The sequence below is a fragment of the Erythrolamprus reginae genome, chromosome 5, assembly GCF_031021105.1.
Source record: "Erythrolamprus reginae isolate rEryReg1 chromosome 5, rEryReg1.hap1, whole genome shotgun sequence".
NCBI classification, from domain to species: Eukaryota; Metazoa; Chordata; class Lepidosauria; order Squamata; family Dipsadidae; genus Erythrolamprus; species Erythrolamprus reginae.
Window position 1 is genome coordinate 12,711,937 of NC_091954.1, and position 17,578 is coordinate 12,729,514.

The 17,578-nt window shown below is 45.3% G+C and overlaps 1 protein-coding gene across 2 annotated transcripts in view; it reads right to left on the minus strand.

Moving 5' to 3' along the window:
• The window catches only part of ANK3 (ankyrin 3), a 460,069-nt gene that overhangs the window by 322,769 nt on the left and 119,722 nt on the right, over nt 1-17,578 (minus strand). The window contains exon 2 of one of the 2 annotated variants that reach the window (XM_070752072.1): nt 8,721-8,872. In XM_070752072.1, the coding sequence (XP_070608173.1) occupies nt 8,721-8,726 (6 nt within the window). In that variant the 5' untranslated portion in view covers nt 8,727-8,872. Of the gene's footprint in view, nt 1-3,771; nt 4,041-8,720; nt 8,873-17,578 lie in introns of those variants that run through there. The other variant, XM_070752071.1, reaches the window with a different exon arrangement.

Here is a 17,578-nt window from a genome sequence, read left to right on the forward strand (position 1 = left end):
CAACTCCCAGAATTCCCCAGCCAGCATTTATAGGGCTTTATAGGTCATAACCAACACTTTGAATTGTGACCGGAAACCGATCGGCAACCAATGCAGACTATTATTATGTTGTGAGCCACCCCGAGGGCATACAAACCTAACAAATAATAATAAATAAAAATAATAATAATAATAATTCATGTGACAATATAGGTCAGCCCGACGCAGAACATCCCATCAAGATCCTGGAGTCCTCCGATTGCTTGGAAGAAGGAAAGACTCTTGGGTTAAAAACCAGGCACCGGCTCCAGTTTTTCTCTCTTTTTTTCCTTTTAAAGATTTTAATTTTCCTCCTCCATACCTCAAAGAGTTACATCACCATAAATAAAGCATAATCTTTTTTAAAAAAAATCACCCAAAATACCCTGCTTTGGCTTCAATATAGATCATTACTCTAAATTAGTATCTGTCAGTCTGAACTTCCATTATCTTTTCAACTCAACCTTCCTTCCCCTTCCCTCTTCTCCTCTCCCGTTGACTTTCTTTGACTTTCTATCCCTCTTCCTTCTCCATCCCCTGCTCCAGGTATTATTTTTCATCCCCCAGAAAGCAGAGGCTGGAGAGCAAAGTGGAAAAGACTCGGGAACAAACCATAAATCCAGAGCTATATTTGACTCCTGCCAATTTCCACCCTTGGCACAAAAGGCCCAGGAGCCCTTGAAAATAATAATAATAATAATAATAATAATAATAATAATAATAATAATAATAATAACAGCAACAACAACAACTAGAGGACAGAAGGGAAAGTGGGGGGACATGATCAAAACATTAAAATATATTAAATAGGTTAAATAAGGTTCAGGAGGGAAGTGTTTTTAATAGGAAAGTGAACACAAGAACAAGGGGGCACAATCTGAGGTTAGTTGGGGGAAAAGACTAGAAGCAAGAAAATATTATTTTACTGAAAGAATAGGAACCCATACCACATCTCAGACATCAACACCCTTTAAAATGTCCAAAGATATTTCACCAGAAGAGCCCTTCACTCCTCCACTCGAAACAGAATATCCTACGAAAATAGACTAAAAATCCTGGGCCTAGAAAGACTAGAACTACGGCGCCTAAAACACGATCTGAGCATTGCCCACAAGATCATATGCTGCAACGTCCTACCGGTCAATGACTACTTCAGCTTCAACAACAACAACACAAGAGCATGCAACAAATTCAAACTCAATACGAACCGCTCCAAACTTGACTGTTAAAAATATGATTTCAACAATCGAGTTATCGAAGCGTGGAACTCATTACCGGACTCAATTGTGTCAACCCCTAACCCCCAACACCTCTCCCTTAGACTCTCCACGATTGACCTCTCCAGGTTCCTAAGAGGCCAGTAAGGGGCGTACATAAGTGCACTGGTGTGCCTTTCGTCCCCTGTCCAATTGTCTTTCTTTCTTCCACCTATCTTATATATTCTCTTCCTTTCATATATCCTCTCCTCTAAGTTCACTCTCACCCTCATTTATATTATCACATGTCTATCTTTCTTCCTATGTATTTGTGTATTGGACAAATGAATAAAATAAAATAAAAAATAAATAGATGCTTGGAACAAACTTCCAGCAGACCTGGGTGGTAAATCCTGTGTCAATGAATTTAAACATGCCTGGGATAAACATATATCCATCCTAAGATAAAATACAGGAAATAGTACAAGGGCAGACTAGATGGAGCGTGAGGTCTTTTTCTGCCGTCAGTCTTCTACGTTTCTATACAGTATTTCTAAGACAGCAGGCGCGCCTGTCCCTTTAAGAGGACGAGCATCCTCCTCTTCTTCTTCAGGGCTTCCATGCGGCAGGCTGCGCCCGACCCACCGACCGCAAAACCTCCGCCCCCTCCATAGCCAAGCCATGTCCCACTCGCGGCCTTTTCTTGCGCGCACGGAGAAAGCTCCGCGGTGCGTTCACACCAACGAGGCCGGGGCCCTCTGCAGCTTTGGGTGGGAGGAAGGAGAAGCTACTGGCACAGCCCAAGCGCGCCTCCCCCTCCAAAGAACCCGACAGCCATCACCGTCCTTTATTAAAGGCAAAGCAGGCTGGGATGCTCCGAGCCCACGAAGGAAGGGACGCACGCAAAACTCACAAAAGGCACCAGGACCCCACGGATGTCCCTGGGGCGCTTTAAAGACAATTCACAGGCATTAAACGCTGGAGCGGTGGAGCCCCTGGGCCTCTTGCGTGCTTTAAAGGGCAACTGAAGCCCTTTAAAGAAAAGGGCCTGGAACAAAAGGGCTTTTGAAACAAAAGCCTGGAGGGAGGAGGCTGGTGGAAGAAGAGGGGGAGGGCCCTCCAGGTTCGGCACCTTCCCAGGCAGGGGAAGGGGGCAACTGAGCGTCCTTTTCCCCCACCGTCGCCACCACCACGAGGCTCAGCAATCCCTTCTCCACCGTAACTGGGAGGGAAAAGGTGACCAAAGAAAGTTGGCCAACGCCGTTGAGTTAGAAAGCGCAACCTCTCCTCCCAAAAGAGGAGGAACCCCTCCCCCAGGTCAGAAACCAACCGGGGCGGCGTTTCATTGCGGTCCTTCCAACCCAACCTCAGCATCCAGGAAACCCCTAAAATAGCACACCCCCTTCCGCACTGCCCTCTGCCTCCTTCTGTCTTATTTGACCCCTGTGACAATCATTAACCACTGTACAAATATTGTCAAATAAATCTTTTGTTTTATGTACAGTGAGAGCATCTGCACCAAATATGGGCTCCTTGTGCGTTCCAACCACACTTGGCCAATAAAGAATTATGTTTTGTTTTGTTCTATTCCTTAAGTGTTGTATCTCATGATTCTCAACAAATGTGTCTTTTCTTTTATGTACACTGAGAGCATCTGCACCAAAGACACATTCCTTGTGTGGGCCAAACCACACTTGGCCAATCAAAAATTCGCTTCTCTCCTCTGGCCGAGGTTTATGCAGATGGTGGGATTTAATCGAACCTGTTAAAAACTCCCATCCCTCCCCTGGGCTTCGACCCAGGTCACCTTTCAATCCTGCGGGAGCAAATACACAAACACACCCAAACACACACAGAGAGAGCCAGATTCACCATAGCACTTCCAAGCCCATCCTAAACTTCAAAAGGAGCCCCATTTGCCTTTCGAAGCCTTTTTTCCCTGGCCCAGTCGGGGTTGCAGGGGAGGGGGTGTCGCAGCCTTATAGTTATAGTTTATAGTTTATTAGATTTGTATGCTGCCCCTCTCCGAAGACTCACAGCAAAACAGTAATACAATATATTACAAATCTAATAATAATAATAATTTAAAAAAAATCCATTTAAAAGGCATTAATAACATAATAAAACCCCTAACTATGCAGCCATTGAACCTAATCATAATAAAAAAAGGGGGAAAGATGGTGATTATCCCCACGCCTGGTGACAAAGGTGAGTCTTCAGCATTTTACGGAAGGCGAGGAGGGAGGGGGCTATTCGAATCTCTGGAGGGAGTTGATTCCAGAGGGCCGGGGCCGCCACAGAGAAGGCTCTTCCCCTGGGTCCCGCCAGCCGACATTGTCTGGTCGACGGGACCCGGAGAAGGCCAACTCTGTGGGACCTAATCGGCCGCTGGGATTCGTGCGGCAGGAGCCTTCCTCTTCCTCCTCCTCCTTCTCCTCCATCCCAAGTTCTCTGCATCAAAAGCGCTCTTGACATTTCCCCGCTGCGGCGAGGCCCAAAATAACACACACACACCCCAAAAAAGGGGAAGATTTTTGCCGAGGCAACCCCGAGCTACCTTTTTCTTCCGATCCTTGGACCTTTTCCTGTGCTTCCTCTTTTTCTCGTTCTCCTCTTCGGGCACTTCCAAATCCCGGTTCTTCTTCAGCTGCGACGCCGCGTGAGCCATTACGCGTTGAAGGAACCGTCCCCGGTTACAGAACAAGCCTCCTTCGGCAGGGGTGGGTTAAAAGCAAAATATCCGAGGCCAGGGACGAAGGGATGCGCCGTCCGGAGGCAGGGGGAGACATCCAGGGACCGCACGGTCCGGGTGGCGGAGGAAGAGAAGGCGGGCGGACCCCTCCCCAAGCTCAGCCTTGGAGAGCCCTGCGCGCACCTGAGCGTGGAGGAGGAAAGAGGGCAGCCATGCCAAAATCTTAAAGCGGGGAGCCCCGGGAGGAAGACGGCGGGGACGGGCGGAGGAAGGCGAAGGAGGCTGGGTGCCTTGCCACCTGCTGGAAGGGCTCAAGTGCTGCCTCCGGAGGGGGTCCGCTGCGACCCATGGCTCTCCGCCGTGGGGCAGCCCCTGCGTAATCCTCAGGTCCGCTTCCCAAATGCGCCCCTCTTTAAGAGCATCCTTGGCTGCTGCTCCTGCGCGGCGCTCCCTCCTTCGCCCCCCAAGGTTTGCGGGCTCTCTCCTTAAAGCCAGGAGGAGGGGATGGATGGAGCAGCTCCTACTTTGGAACGACCGCTGCTGCTGCTGCTGCTGGCGGCGGCAACAAATGAAGAAAGAAGGGAGGAGGAGGAAGAGGAGGAGGTGGGAGCGAGAGATTTACCATGGAGACCCTCAACCGCTGCCTGGTGGAAGAAACAATGCCTGCATTGCTGGATCAACAGTGCGTCCTCTTTTTTTCTTTTTTTTAAATTTTTATTGCTGAGTGTTCCAGTCTTGCTGCAGGGGACCAAGGAGAACGTTGTTGCCCCTCCTCCCGCTGTTGCCAGCACATGTATGATTACAACACGGAGCACTTGGAGGAGGATGGAGATGCCATCGCGCGCGGGAGGGGGGGGATCAAAGCAGCCTGGGAAAATACCCAGGCCATTTTCTCCCCCCCAGGATCAAAGGAAGGAAGGAGGGGGAAGCAGAGGAGAGGGTCATTTGGGTCTCTCCAGCAGGGGAAAGAAGCCCCCTTCTCCCACCCCATCCCCAGGGTGAAGAGGGAGGGATTGTGCGTGTGGGTTGTTTTTTTTTAGGTCACCTTGCAATTCTCTCTCCATCTCTCTCTCTCTCCATCTCTCTCTCTCTCTCTCCATTTCTCTCTCTCTCTCTCCCTCTCTCTCCCTCTTTCTCTGTCTCTCTGTCTTTCTCTCTCTCTCTCTCTCTCTCTCTCTCTCTCCCTCCCTCCCTCCCTTGCAACTGCAGCTTTTGAATATTCATTGGGGGGGTGTGGGGGTGGTGGTAAAGCAGGATTGGTATGGGGGGCATTTGCCACCCCCAGGGCTTAAAGCAAACCTCCCTTCAATGGCTCCTATCCAGTGAAGGGCGACCACAATTTTTACTACCATACTATAGGTGAGGCTTATGCAGGACAGCCCTGAATTCTCTTTCAACATCTTTCAGTGCAAATTGGGTGCTCTGTTGTGGAGCTCCATTTTTGCTACCCTACTGTGCCCCCCCCCACCCGGACCGTAGCCCACCCCTTCCCAGGCTCCAAAGCTCCAAGCCTGTGGTGCCTAGGAGGCAGGCAAAGGCTATCTCGGGACCCCCTCATGTCCCCTTGTCCGATGGAGAAGATTGCTTCCGATCAGATCTGGTAGAATCGAATGAAGCTCTCCCTATAGCTGTGCAGGAATCTCAGCTCCGGCACAAAAGGCATGGCGATTCCATCATAATGATGAAACACCACCCCCAGAAACATACAATATTTAAAGGTTTCATATTATAATGGCAGCAGAGGATAGCATAGGCTCAATTCTGGGAAAAAATAATCAAACCCCACCGGAGAATATATTAATAGGGGGAGGGGGATGAAGGTGTGTTGAAATGGACAGACTGCCTATTGAACTTAAAGGTCAAAATAATTTGGAATGTTACAAAATATGGAATAGTTGATAAGGTTGGACTAGGAAAAGGGGAGGAAAGAAAGAACGGTGAAACAATGTGAAATGAAGGAAATATGGAAGTTTTGCAAACATACGAAACAAATGTATGTTGGATAAATCATATTATGAAGCAGTAATAACCTATGAAAATGGGTGTAGAACTGTGTTGAATTAAATTATTGGGATGTTTAAAAATGAAAAACGAAAAGAATTAATCAACAAAGACATCTCTCTCTCTCTCTCTCTCTCTCTCTGTGTGTGTGTGTGTGTATGTGTGTTTGTGTGTGTATGAGAGAGAGAGAGAGATTGTTCCCACCAATCAAAGCAGATGTTCCTCTTCCAGACTTCTGTTTCCATCAGTGGAAGGAGATCTATGACCCACTTCTTAGCCTCCCTTCCCAGCGCAATGCAGGTACTTTGCCTGCTCTTCTCCTGGGTGCTGAGGGGTGCGTGCGAAAGACCAGAATGGGTCAACTCTTGGGTTGCAGAAGGCCCTGGGTTCCATTCAGGCTTCCCAAGTGACCTTCAGGAAGCCCTGTGCAGGATTGCGCAGTACGTTTGCACAGTTTTCTCACCTTTCTTTGTAACAGGGACAACCTACTCTTGAGTAATCCTAAGCTTCTTTTCTAACACTAGATCCCCGCTAACGCAGGGGGTCTCCAACCTTGGCAACTTTAAGCCTGTGGGACTTCAACTCGTTTGGCGGGATGCAGGGGAAGAGCCTTCTCTGTGGCGGCCCTGACCCTTTGGAACCCACTCCCCCCAGATATCAGAGTTGCCCCCACCCTCCTTGCCTTTCGTAAGCTCCTTAAAACCCACCTCTGTCGTCAGGCATGGGGGAATTGAAACTTTCCCTCCCCCTAGGGTTATAAAATTTATGCATGGTATGTTAGTATGTATGATTGGTTTCTAAATTGGGGTTTTAAATTAACTTAAATATTAGATTTGTTTACATTGTATTATTATTGCTGTGAGCCGCCCCGAGTCTGCAGAGAGGGGCGGCATACAAATCTGATAGATGAATGAATGAATGAATGAATGAATGAATGAATGAATGAATGAATGAATGAATGAATAAATAAACAAACTCCCAGAATTCCACAGCCAAATCCTGGGAGTTGAAGTCCGCTAAGCTTAAAGTTGTCAAAGTTTGAGACCCCCTGCTCTAAGCAAGGAGTGATGATAAGAACATAAGAACATAAGAAGAGCCATGCTGAATCAGGCCAAAGTCCATCGAATCCAGCATTCTGTGTCACACAGTGGCCCATCAATTGTACATAGGGATCTTGAGCAGAAAGAGAAGGCAAAACCCTCCCTTTCCTTTGATCTCCAATAAATGGTACTCAAGGGAATCCTGCCTGCCTCAACCAACATAGAGGCGGCACATGGACATCCGTTTCAATAACCACCGACACACTTAGCATCCACGAATCTGTCTAATCCTGCCTTGAAGCTATCCAGGCTGACAGCTTTCACGGCTTCTTCTGGAAGTGAATTCCTTAAACCAAGGACCTTCTGGGTGAAGAAATATTTCCCTTTATTTGTCCTCGCTTTCTTACCTATTGTTCTGTCGGGCTCTCTGGTACACTCCTCCCAAAATTCACAGGTACAAATTTCAGACACACACACATTTGAAAATTCAAAACAATGTTCTTTATAATGAAAATTCACTTAAACCAAGCCCTCTTTTGGTATAGCAAAGAGCACTGGCCTCCAAACAAACTGGTAATTTGTACAAGTCCCTTATCAGTTCTGTGATACTTAGCTTGCAGCTGTGAGGCAATTCACAGTCCTTCTTTCACAAAGTGGAACACACTTTGCTCTGGTTTAGTTTCAAAGAGGAGAAAAATCAGCACACAAAAGGTCAAAGTCAGTAAAGCAGTCAGGAAACACAAGGATCAGATAATCCTCCACAATGGTCATACCCACAGGCTGCTATTTATAGCAGCCTCACTAATGACCACAGCCCCACCCAACCACAGGTGGCCTCATTTTCTTTGATAATAATCTCTCAGTTGTTGTTGCCTATGCATCGCTCTCCGCATGCGTGGCTGTATCATTAACTCTTGTTCCGAATCCAAGGAGGAGCTAGATTGATCTCCTTCTGAGCTGTCTGCCCCACTCTCCTCCTCCCTGTCACTCATGTCTTCTTGGTCAGAGGAGCCTTCATCAGCAGATTCCACCGGGAGCAAAACAGGCATGCAGCATGTGGATGTCTCCCCCACATCCACAGTCCTTGGGGCAGGAGCTGGGCCAGAGCTAACCACAACACCTATGAGCTTTAGGGAGTGCCCCTTCGTCCTAGTATTGTGTGATAGAGAAAATAATTTTTCTCCATCCACCTTTTCTATCCCATGCATGATTCTATACACTTCGATCAAGTCACCCCTTAAACGCCGTCTTTCAAGGCTGAAGACACCAAGGTGTTGCAACCTGCTTTCATAAGGGAGGTGCTCCATTTCCTTGATCCTTCTTGTTGCCCTTTTTTGCACCTAAAAATCGTGCAGAAGTAGTTTTTACAAAAGAACACAGCCAGGATAAACTACTGTACTTCTGAAACTAAAATCTTATGGCATCTCTGCACCCCTACATGACTGGATAACTACATTCCTGTCAAATAGACAAGTGGTTAAAAATAGAGAGTTCTCTATCAAATCCACGTCTGTCAATAGTGGCGTCCCTCAAGGCAGCATTCTAGGGCCTACATTCTTCATACTTTACATAAACGACCTTTGTGATCACATTATAAGCAATTGCATTATCTTCGCTGATGATGTCAAACTATTTAGCACCACAGACAATGCTGCTACCCTTCAAAAAGACCGTGACCATGTGGCAGAATGGTCAAACACCATTTCAAATCTCAACCCAAAAATGCGCTATCTTACACATTGGCAAAGAGAGATCAGAATACAAAATACAAACTTGCATGAAATGAACTTGTAGATGACCCTCACTCTGTCAAAGAACTTGGAGTATTCATATTCAATGACCTAAGTCTGATGGTGAACCATTTTTTTCTCGGGTGCTGAAAGAGCATCGAACATGCACAAGTGCCCACACCCATAATTCAATGCCTGAGGAGGGAGGAAACAATTCAATTAAATTCAATTTATTAGATTTGTATGCCACCCCTCTCCGAAGACTCGGGGCGGCTCACAACAACAATAAAAACAGTATAACAATGGAACAAATCTAATAATAAAATTACATTAAAAAACCCCAACAATTTAAAAACCATACAGCACATACATACCAAAATAAAATATAAGAAAGCCTGGGGGAGATGTCTTAATTCCCCCTTGGGAATTAAGTAACTTGCGAAAGACAAGGAGGGTGGGGGCCGTTCTAATATCCGGGGGGAGTTGATTCCAGAGGGCCAGGGCCGCCACAGAGAAGGCTCTTCCCCTGGGGCCCCCCAAACGAAGGCGGTTCCGGAGGTATTCTGGTCCAATGCCATGAAGGGCTTTAAAGATCATTACCAACACTTTGAATTGTGACCGGAAACCAATCGGCAGCTCTCGCGGCCACATACTGCACGATCTGAAGTTTCCAAACACTTTTCAAAGGTAGCCCCAGGTAGAGAGCATTGCAGTAATCGAACCTCGAGGTGATAAGGGCATGAGCGACTGTGAGCAATGACTCCCTGTCCAAATAGGGCCGCAACTGGTGCACCAGGCGAACCTGGGCAAACACCCTCCTCGCCACAGCCGAAAGATGGTGTTCCAATGTTAGCTGTGGATCGAGGAGGACGCCCAAGTTGCGAACCCTTTGTCCACCCCCAGAGGCCCTCTGGAGAACCGGAAAAGGCCTGTTTCCAAACTTCTGGTGGGTCCAGTAGACCGTGTTTCATCCAAAGGCTTCCCTATAGCCAGGAGGAGGATAAAAACACCCTCCCCCATCCCCCTAGAGGCTCTCTGGAAGCCAAAAATGCCCTCCCAGAGCCTCTGTGCGAGCCAAAAATCAGCTGGCCGGCGCACACATCATCAGGTGGAATGTGTCTCTCCTAGAGGAGGATCACGAGCCCAGATTTCTCCTCTTCGAACCTTTCAGCTGTATAGAACTAACCATGGCACAGAAGGCTTAAGACGAAGAGGAAGTGCCTTAAGGCAGAGGTCTCCAACCTTGGCAACTTTTAAGACTTGTGGACTTCAACTCCCAGAATTCCTCAGCCAGCAAAGAACTCTGGGAGTTGAGGTCCACAAGTCTTAAAGTTGCCAAGGTTGGAGGAGATCCTTGCTTTAAGGCAACAGTGTTTCCCATAGGAATCAATGTAAAAGCAAATAATGTGTGCAAATCCTTCAAGAAAATCCCAAACTTTAGAAGGGAGGCGAACAGAGGGCAGGGAGGAGCAGCTAAAGGGGGCGGGTGGAAGAAGTAAGGCTAGGCTAAAGGGTGAGTGGGGAGGAAGAAAGGCAAGGGGGGCGCTCCTCCCTTTTCTTTCTTCAAAAGACACCCTTTCAGTGCCTGTGCAAGCACGCTGTTCTCTGCAAAGTCTTTCCTCCTCCAAGCTGCCCCTCCCTTTTCTTTCTTCAAAAAACACTCTTTCAGTGCCTGCAAGCACGCAGTTCTCCTACTTTTTAAAATGCAGTCTTTCCCCCTCCAAGCCGCCCCTCCCTTTTCTTTCTTCAAAAGACACTCTTTCAGTGCCTGCAAGCACGCTGTTCTGTGCAGTCTTTCCTCCTCCAAGCCGCCCCTCCCTTTTCTTTCTTCAAAAAAGGGTGGGGGAAGAAACCCCTTCATCCCAGCAGCAGCGGCTTGGGTTCGTAAGGTGAAAATAGTTCGGAAGAAGAGGCAAAAAAATCTTAAACACCGGGTTCGTATCTTGAAAAGTTCCTTAGAAGAGGCGTTCATAAGATGACGTACCACTGTATTACATGCATTAAATAAAATGTATTTTTAAAAATCTGATGGGAAAGCCAGATATGGAAAATTTACAGAGGTAGCTCCTATAGGAACCAGATCTCATTTCTAACCCAGCCATTATAGCTTCAGAAATGGTTAACAAGTTCCTGATTAAGTGTTTCAGGATATTTTTATGTTATTCGGAGATTGCAAAATGCTAAAATTAAATGAAAATATAAGATAAAAATATAATGAATAAATAAATGCCAACTCTGACCAGACAGGGTATCTTCACTCGCTACGCGTTGTAGGATACAATTGTGGATTTATCAGTTGTGCAGTTAACAAGCTTTGTTGAGCAGTTTTTATTCTAATCTTTGTTGAATAACTTCCATGATATCCAATTTTGTAAACTTGTATTCACCGCACTTAAAAATAAAATGTACAAAGTGAACTTGAGATACTTCTATTTTTGAGAAAATTGCCAACTCTGTTCATTTTGCATTTCAGAGCATTCATATTTATTAGGAAAAGAGGCAAAAACTAGAAGACATGATGTCCAGGAAACAAGTGTTATTGTGTTGAAATGGGCATTATTCAGAAAAAGCATTTATAATGATATATAAATTGCTGAACTATAAGGACTTGCAATACTAAACTTGCCTTATGCAGCTCTAAAACCTGGCAATTAATACAAATAGCTCAAAAATCTATCTTATCACCCAAATATTATATTTAAATTCCTGGATATTTAAAATATTTAAATATATAAGTTCATTAAACTATTTTCACTTGAAATTGCTTTCACATACTCAAAAGACAAAAGACCTACATTTTTAAATAATTCCACGGGACAGTTAGTTGACCTTATTTTGATTTCAATCTGCTTGGTCTGTGATTTACAAAATCAACAAAGGTTTAACCAGTTTCCTAGGTTTTGGCTTCCTAAAACCACAAAGGCAGGGCCTGGATAGGGGAGAGGGAGTGGGTGGAGGGGAAAAAAAATCCATACAGGATTTATGTTACAAAAACATAAATCAAATTAATTCAAGTCTGGACTGCAGCTTCAGTATTAAAAATCTGAGATTCGGTTGAATATGACCAGTAAGATCCAAAAGAAAACTTGGGACCATGGAATGCTCCCAATCACCTTTCCTATTGTCCCTCAACTTTGCTGTTTTCCAGATCTTCTCTTTCATAAGTCATGTTCTGCAAGTCCTTGAAATTTGAGGGAACTTTCTCTCCTTAAGGCAGGAGTCCTCAAACTTGGCAACTTTAAGACTTGTGGACTTCAACTCCCAGAGTTCTTTGCTGGATGGAGAATTAGCAAAAGCTTCAGAAGAGAAGGATTTAGGGGTAGTGATTTCTGACAGTCTCAAAATGGGTGAACAGTGTGGTCGGGCAGTAGGAAAAGCAAGTAGGATGCTTGACTGCATAGCTAGAGGTATAACAAGCAGGAAGAGGGAGATTGTGATCCCGCTATATAGAGCGCTGGTGAGACCACATTTGGAGTACTGTGTTCAGTTCTGGAGACCTCACCTACAAAAAGATATTGACAAAATTGAAGGGGTCCAAAGACGGGCTACAAGAATGGTGGAAGGTCTTAAGCATAAAACGTATCAGGAAAGACTTAACGAACTCAATCTGTATAGTCTGGAGGACAGAAGGAAAAGGGGGGACATGATCGAAACATTTAAATATGTTAAAGGGTTAAATAAGGTTCAGGAGGGAAGTGTTTTTAATAGGAAAGTGAACACAAGAACAAGGGGACACAATAGAATAGAATAGAATAGAATAGATTTTTTTTTTTTATTGGCCAAGTGTGATTGGACACACAAGGAATTTGTCTTGGTGCATATGCTCTCAACGTACATAAAATAAAATATACATTTGTCAAGAATCATGTGATACAACACTTAATGATTGTCATAGGGGTCAAATAAGCAATGAAGAAGCAATATTAATAAAAATCTTAGGATATACGCAACAAGTTACAGTCATACAGTCAACATACAGTTAGTTGGGGGAAAGATCAAAAGCAACGTGAGAAAATATTATTTCACTGAAAGAGTAGTAGATCCTTGGAACAAACTTCCAGCAGACGTGGTTGGTAAATGCACAGTAACTGGAATTTAAACATGCCTGGGATAAACATATATCCATTGTAAGATAAAATACAGGAAATAGTATAAGGGCAGACTAGATGGACCATGAGGTCTTTTTCTGCCGTCAGTCTTCTATGTTTCTATGTTTCTATGAAGTCCACAAGTCTTAAAGTTGCCAAGTTTGAAGACCTCTGCAATAGGGGACAGTTTTAACACAACCCTTTTTAAAAACACAATTGTCTCATGTCACAAACTGTTTTTCGTACAGATTGAGAAGCTGATTTTCTCTTGTTATAAAAGAGAAAAGAATAAAAGTCAGAGGAAAAGATTTTCTCCACATTGGCTTATTGGCCTAAGACAGGAGTCCCCAAACATGGGCAAATTTAAGACCTGTGAACTTCTGGCTTTATTAAAAAGTACTATTGCTAACATGTTGTGAGCCGCCCTGAGTCTAAGGAGAAGGGCGGCATTTAAAAAATTGAATAAATAAATAAATTATTGTGATTAAAAAAAAAGACTTGTAGACTTCAACTCCCTGAGTTCTTTGCTGGATGGAGAATTCTGGGAGTTGAAGTCCACAAGCCTTAAAGTTGCCAAGTTTGAATACCTCTGCTTTAAAACTTTTATAGTCAAACCTAAGTGCTAAAGCCCACTGCAACAATATCGCCAAAAAGGCTTCTAGAGTTGTTAACCTAATCCTACGCAGCTTCTGCTCCGGCTATCTCACACTACTCACCCGCCCAGCCCTCCTGCTCATCCACGCCTATAAGACGGGGGCCCTGAGCCACCCCACGGATGCCACTGAAGCAGCCACCCTCCTCAGCAAGTTTGCCTGCACTATCCGGGCCAGGAGGAACGACACTCCCATCCGTGGCCGCTATCTTAAAGGTATTTTTACACACACAGAAAAATCATCCATTCCCCCACCCCACCCCAGGAATGGTGTCCCGCTTTCCCCAAATTATAATCTGGTCACTTTAATCTTGGGGGTGGGTTCATATCCTGCGGGCCATGTCTGTGTTGTAGATAAACCGGCTCAGCCTTTGTCTTGTTAGATTGTTAATATCTCCTGGGGGGGCAGGGAGCTGAGGCTCTCAGTTTATCTCTAGAAACATGTTTCTCCTTTAGGGAAAATACAATATTCTGCCTTTTTAATATTTCCTAGAATATTTCATTTTCCTAGGAGAGGGGTGGGTGCTACTTTCCCACAGTAGGAAATTTCCTTGTTTGCTTCTTTCCTTGTTTGCTGGAGTTGTTATAACGCCAATGCAGCAGGACTTCAAGAGACTAATATTCCCTACCTACAGTAAAACTGAAAACCACTACAAGAACTAACAAATGACAGCAAGAAGTACCATACCCCGTTTCCCCGAAAATAAGACGTACCCCGAAAGTAAGGCATGTCAGAGGTTTTGCAGAATTTGCTAATATAAGGCACCCCCCGAAAATAAGGCGTAGTCAAGTTTACATACGATACGGTGGAAAAACATACGGTACCATTCAAAGCTGTTCATAGCGGTACCGTAATAATGTGGTGTCCCCTGCTGGCCCCTTCCATCGCTTTGTACCATCCAGTACAGCAGACACAGTCTGCTGCTGTCTCACCGCCATTACAGTCTCCATTACAGTCTCCATTACAGTGCGTAGACTGTAGTTCCTCTGGTGGCCAGAAGCTGCAATAGCGGGAGTATACTGTTGTACCATATAAGTGCCGTCGTTTGTGTGTGTGGGTGCCATACTGACAGGTACCGTACCATAATCAGTGTACCGTACAGTACATTTTCTTTAGGGGTGTCAGCTTTTCTGCCTGTGAATTTGTCTTATTTAAGAAATATAAGGCAGCCCCCGAAAATAAGACGTAGCACAACTTTTGGAGCAAAAATTAATATAAGACAGTGTCTTATTTTCAGGGAAACACGGTAGTAGGAAAATTTACTCTGAAAAAAGGCAAAGCCACAGAGAATAAAAGCAGAGATGTCTTGGTGGGACCTCGTGTAACTTTTGTTTTGGTTCCGTGCTAAACCCAGTACTTTTTAATAGCTTCATTAATGATCTAGATCAGTGATTTTCAACCTTTTTTGAGCCGCGGCACATTTTTCACATTTACAAAATCCTGGGGCACACCACCAACCAGAATGACACAAAATGACACTCTAAGAAAGTCCATATTATACATATCATCCCCCCCTTGTGTATGTGTGTGTGTGTATACACACTCTTGAACCATTTCCAAAAACAGGTGAGGGTTGGGGGGGGGTTCCCTCTCTTATTCTTTGGGTGCTTTTTATCATATGCTTTAAATCAAGAGTCACTTCTCTCTCTCTTTTGTTTCTCTCTTTCCTCACATTCTCTGTCTCAATCATTTTCTCATTTCTCTTTTTTCTCCCTTTTTTTCTCCCATTTCTCTCTCTCCCTCCCTTCCTCTCCTTCTCTCTCTCTTGCTTTCTTTCTCTCTCTCTCTTGCTTTCTTTCTCTCTCTTTCTCTCTTGCTTTCTTTCTCTTTCTCCCTCTCTCTCTTTCTCTCTGTCTCTCTCTCTTTCTTTCTCTCTCTCTCTCTTGCTTGCTTTCTCTCTCTCTTGCTTTCTTTTTCTCTCTTGCTTTCTCTCTTTTGCTTTCTTTCTCTTTTTCTCTCTCTTTGTCTCTCTTTCACTCTCTTTGTCTCTCTTGCTTTCTCTCTCTCTCTTGCTTTCTTTCTCTCTTTCTCTCTCTCTTTCTCTCTTGCTTTCTTTCTCTTTCTCTCTCCCTCTCTCTTGCTTGATTTCTCTCTGTCTCTCTTGCTTTCTTTTTCTCTCTCTTTGTCTCTCTCTCTCACTCTCTTTCTCTCTCTTGCTTTCTTTCTCTCTCTCTTGCTTTCTTTCTCTCTTTCTCTCTTGCTTTCTTTCTCTTTCTCTCTCGCCCTCTCTCTTTCTCTCTGTGTGTGTCTCTCTCTCTTTCTCTCTCTCTCTCTTGCTTGCTTTCTCTTTCTCTCTCTCTTGCTTTCTTTTTCTTTTTCTCTCTCTTTGTCTCTGTCTCTCCCTCTCTTTCTCTCTCTTGTTTGCTTTCTCTTTCTCTTTCTCTCTCCCCTCTTGCGGCACACCTGATCATGTTCCACAGCACACTGGTTGAAAAACACTGACCTAGATGAGGTAATAGAAGGGGAACTAACCAAATTTGCAGATGGCACTAAGCTGGCAGGAATAGCCAATACCACAAAGGACAAACTCAGGCTTCAGAGGGACCTTGACAGACTTGTACACTGGGCCCAAACAAATAAAATGAAATTCAATGCAGAGAAAAGTAATATCCAACATCTAGGTAAGAAAAGGCGTACATAAAACCAAAGGCATACATAAAAACTGGGTGAAACCACACTCAATAGCAGCAACTGCGAGAGGGATCTTGGAGTCGTGGTGGACAACCAACTAAATATGAGCCAGCGATGTGCAGCAGCAGCCAAAAAGGCCAATACAATCTTGAGTTGCATTAACAGAGGGATGGAAATCTAGGACTAGGGAGCTACTAATACCATTCTATAACGCCTTAGTTAGACCACACCTGGAGTACTGCATCCAGTTTTGGTCACCACACTACAAAAAAGACATTGAAACTCTAGAGAAAGTACAGAAGAGAGCAACCAAGATGATAAGGGGACTAGAAACTAAAACATACAAAGAGAGATTGCGGGAACTGAGCAAGGCCAGTCTAGCAAAGAGAAGGACCAAGGGAGACATGATAGCAATCTTCCAATACTTGAGGGGCTGCCACGGAGAGGAGTGGGTCAGGCTGTTTTTCAAAGCACCATAAGGCCAGACAAGGAATAACAGATAGAAGCTGACCAAGGAGAGATTCAACCTTGAAATAAGGAGGAACTTTCTGACGGTAACAGCAGTCATCCAGTGGAACAGAAGTTGCCTGCGGAGGTTGGGAGAGCTCCAACACTTGAGACTTTCAAGGGGAGATTGGACTGCCATTTATCCAAGGGCATGGGGTGAGCTATCATCAGTATGCAGATGATACCCAGCTTTACATCTCCACCCCTTGTCCAGTCAGTGAAGCAGTGGATGTGATGTGCCGGTGCCTGGAGGCTGTTGGGGTCTGGATGGGTGTCAACAGACTCAAACTCAACCCGGATAAGACGGAGTGGCTGTGGGTTTTTCCTCCCAAGGACAATTCCATCTGTCCGTCCATCACACTGGGGGGGGGGAATTATTGACCCCCTCAGAGAGGGTCTGCAACTTGGGCGTCCTCCTCGATCCACAGCTCACATTAGAGAAACATCTTTCGGCTGTGAGGAGGGGGGCGTTTGCTCAGGTTCGCCTGGTGCACCAGTTGCGACCCTATTTGGACCGGGACTCACTGCTCACAGTCACTCATGCCCTCATCACCTCGAGGCTCAACTACTGTAATGCTCTCTACATGGGGCTATCTTTGAAAAGTGTTCGGAAACTTCAGGTCGTGCAGAATGCAGCTGCAAGAGCAATCATGGACTTTCCCAAATACGCCCATGTTACACCAACACTCTGCAGTCTGCATTGGTTGCCGATCAGTTTCTGGTCACAATTCAAAGTGTTGGTTATGACCTATAAAGCCCTTCCTGGCATGGGACCAGATTATCTCAGGGACCGCCTTCTGCTACACGAATCCCAGAGACCAGTTAGGTCCCACAGAGTGGGTCTTCTCCGGGTCCCGTCAACTAAACAATGTCGCTTGGCGGGACCCAGGGGAAGAGCCTTCTCTGTGGCGGCCCCGGCCCTCTGGAACCAACTCCCACCAGAGATTAGAATAGCCCCCACCCTCCTTGCCTTTCGTAAGCTTCTTAAAACCCACCTCTGCCGCCAGGCATGGGGGAACTGA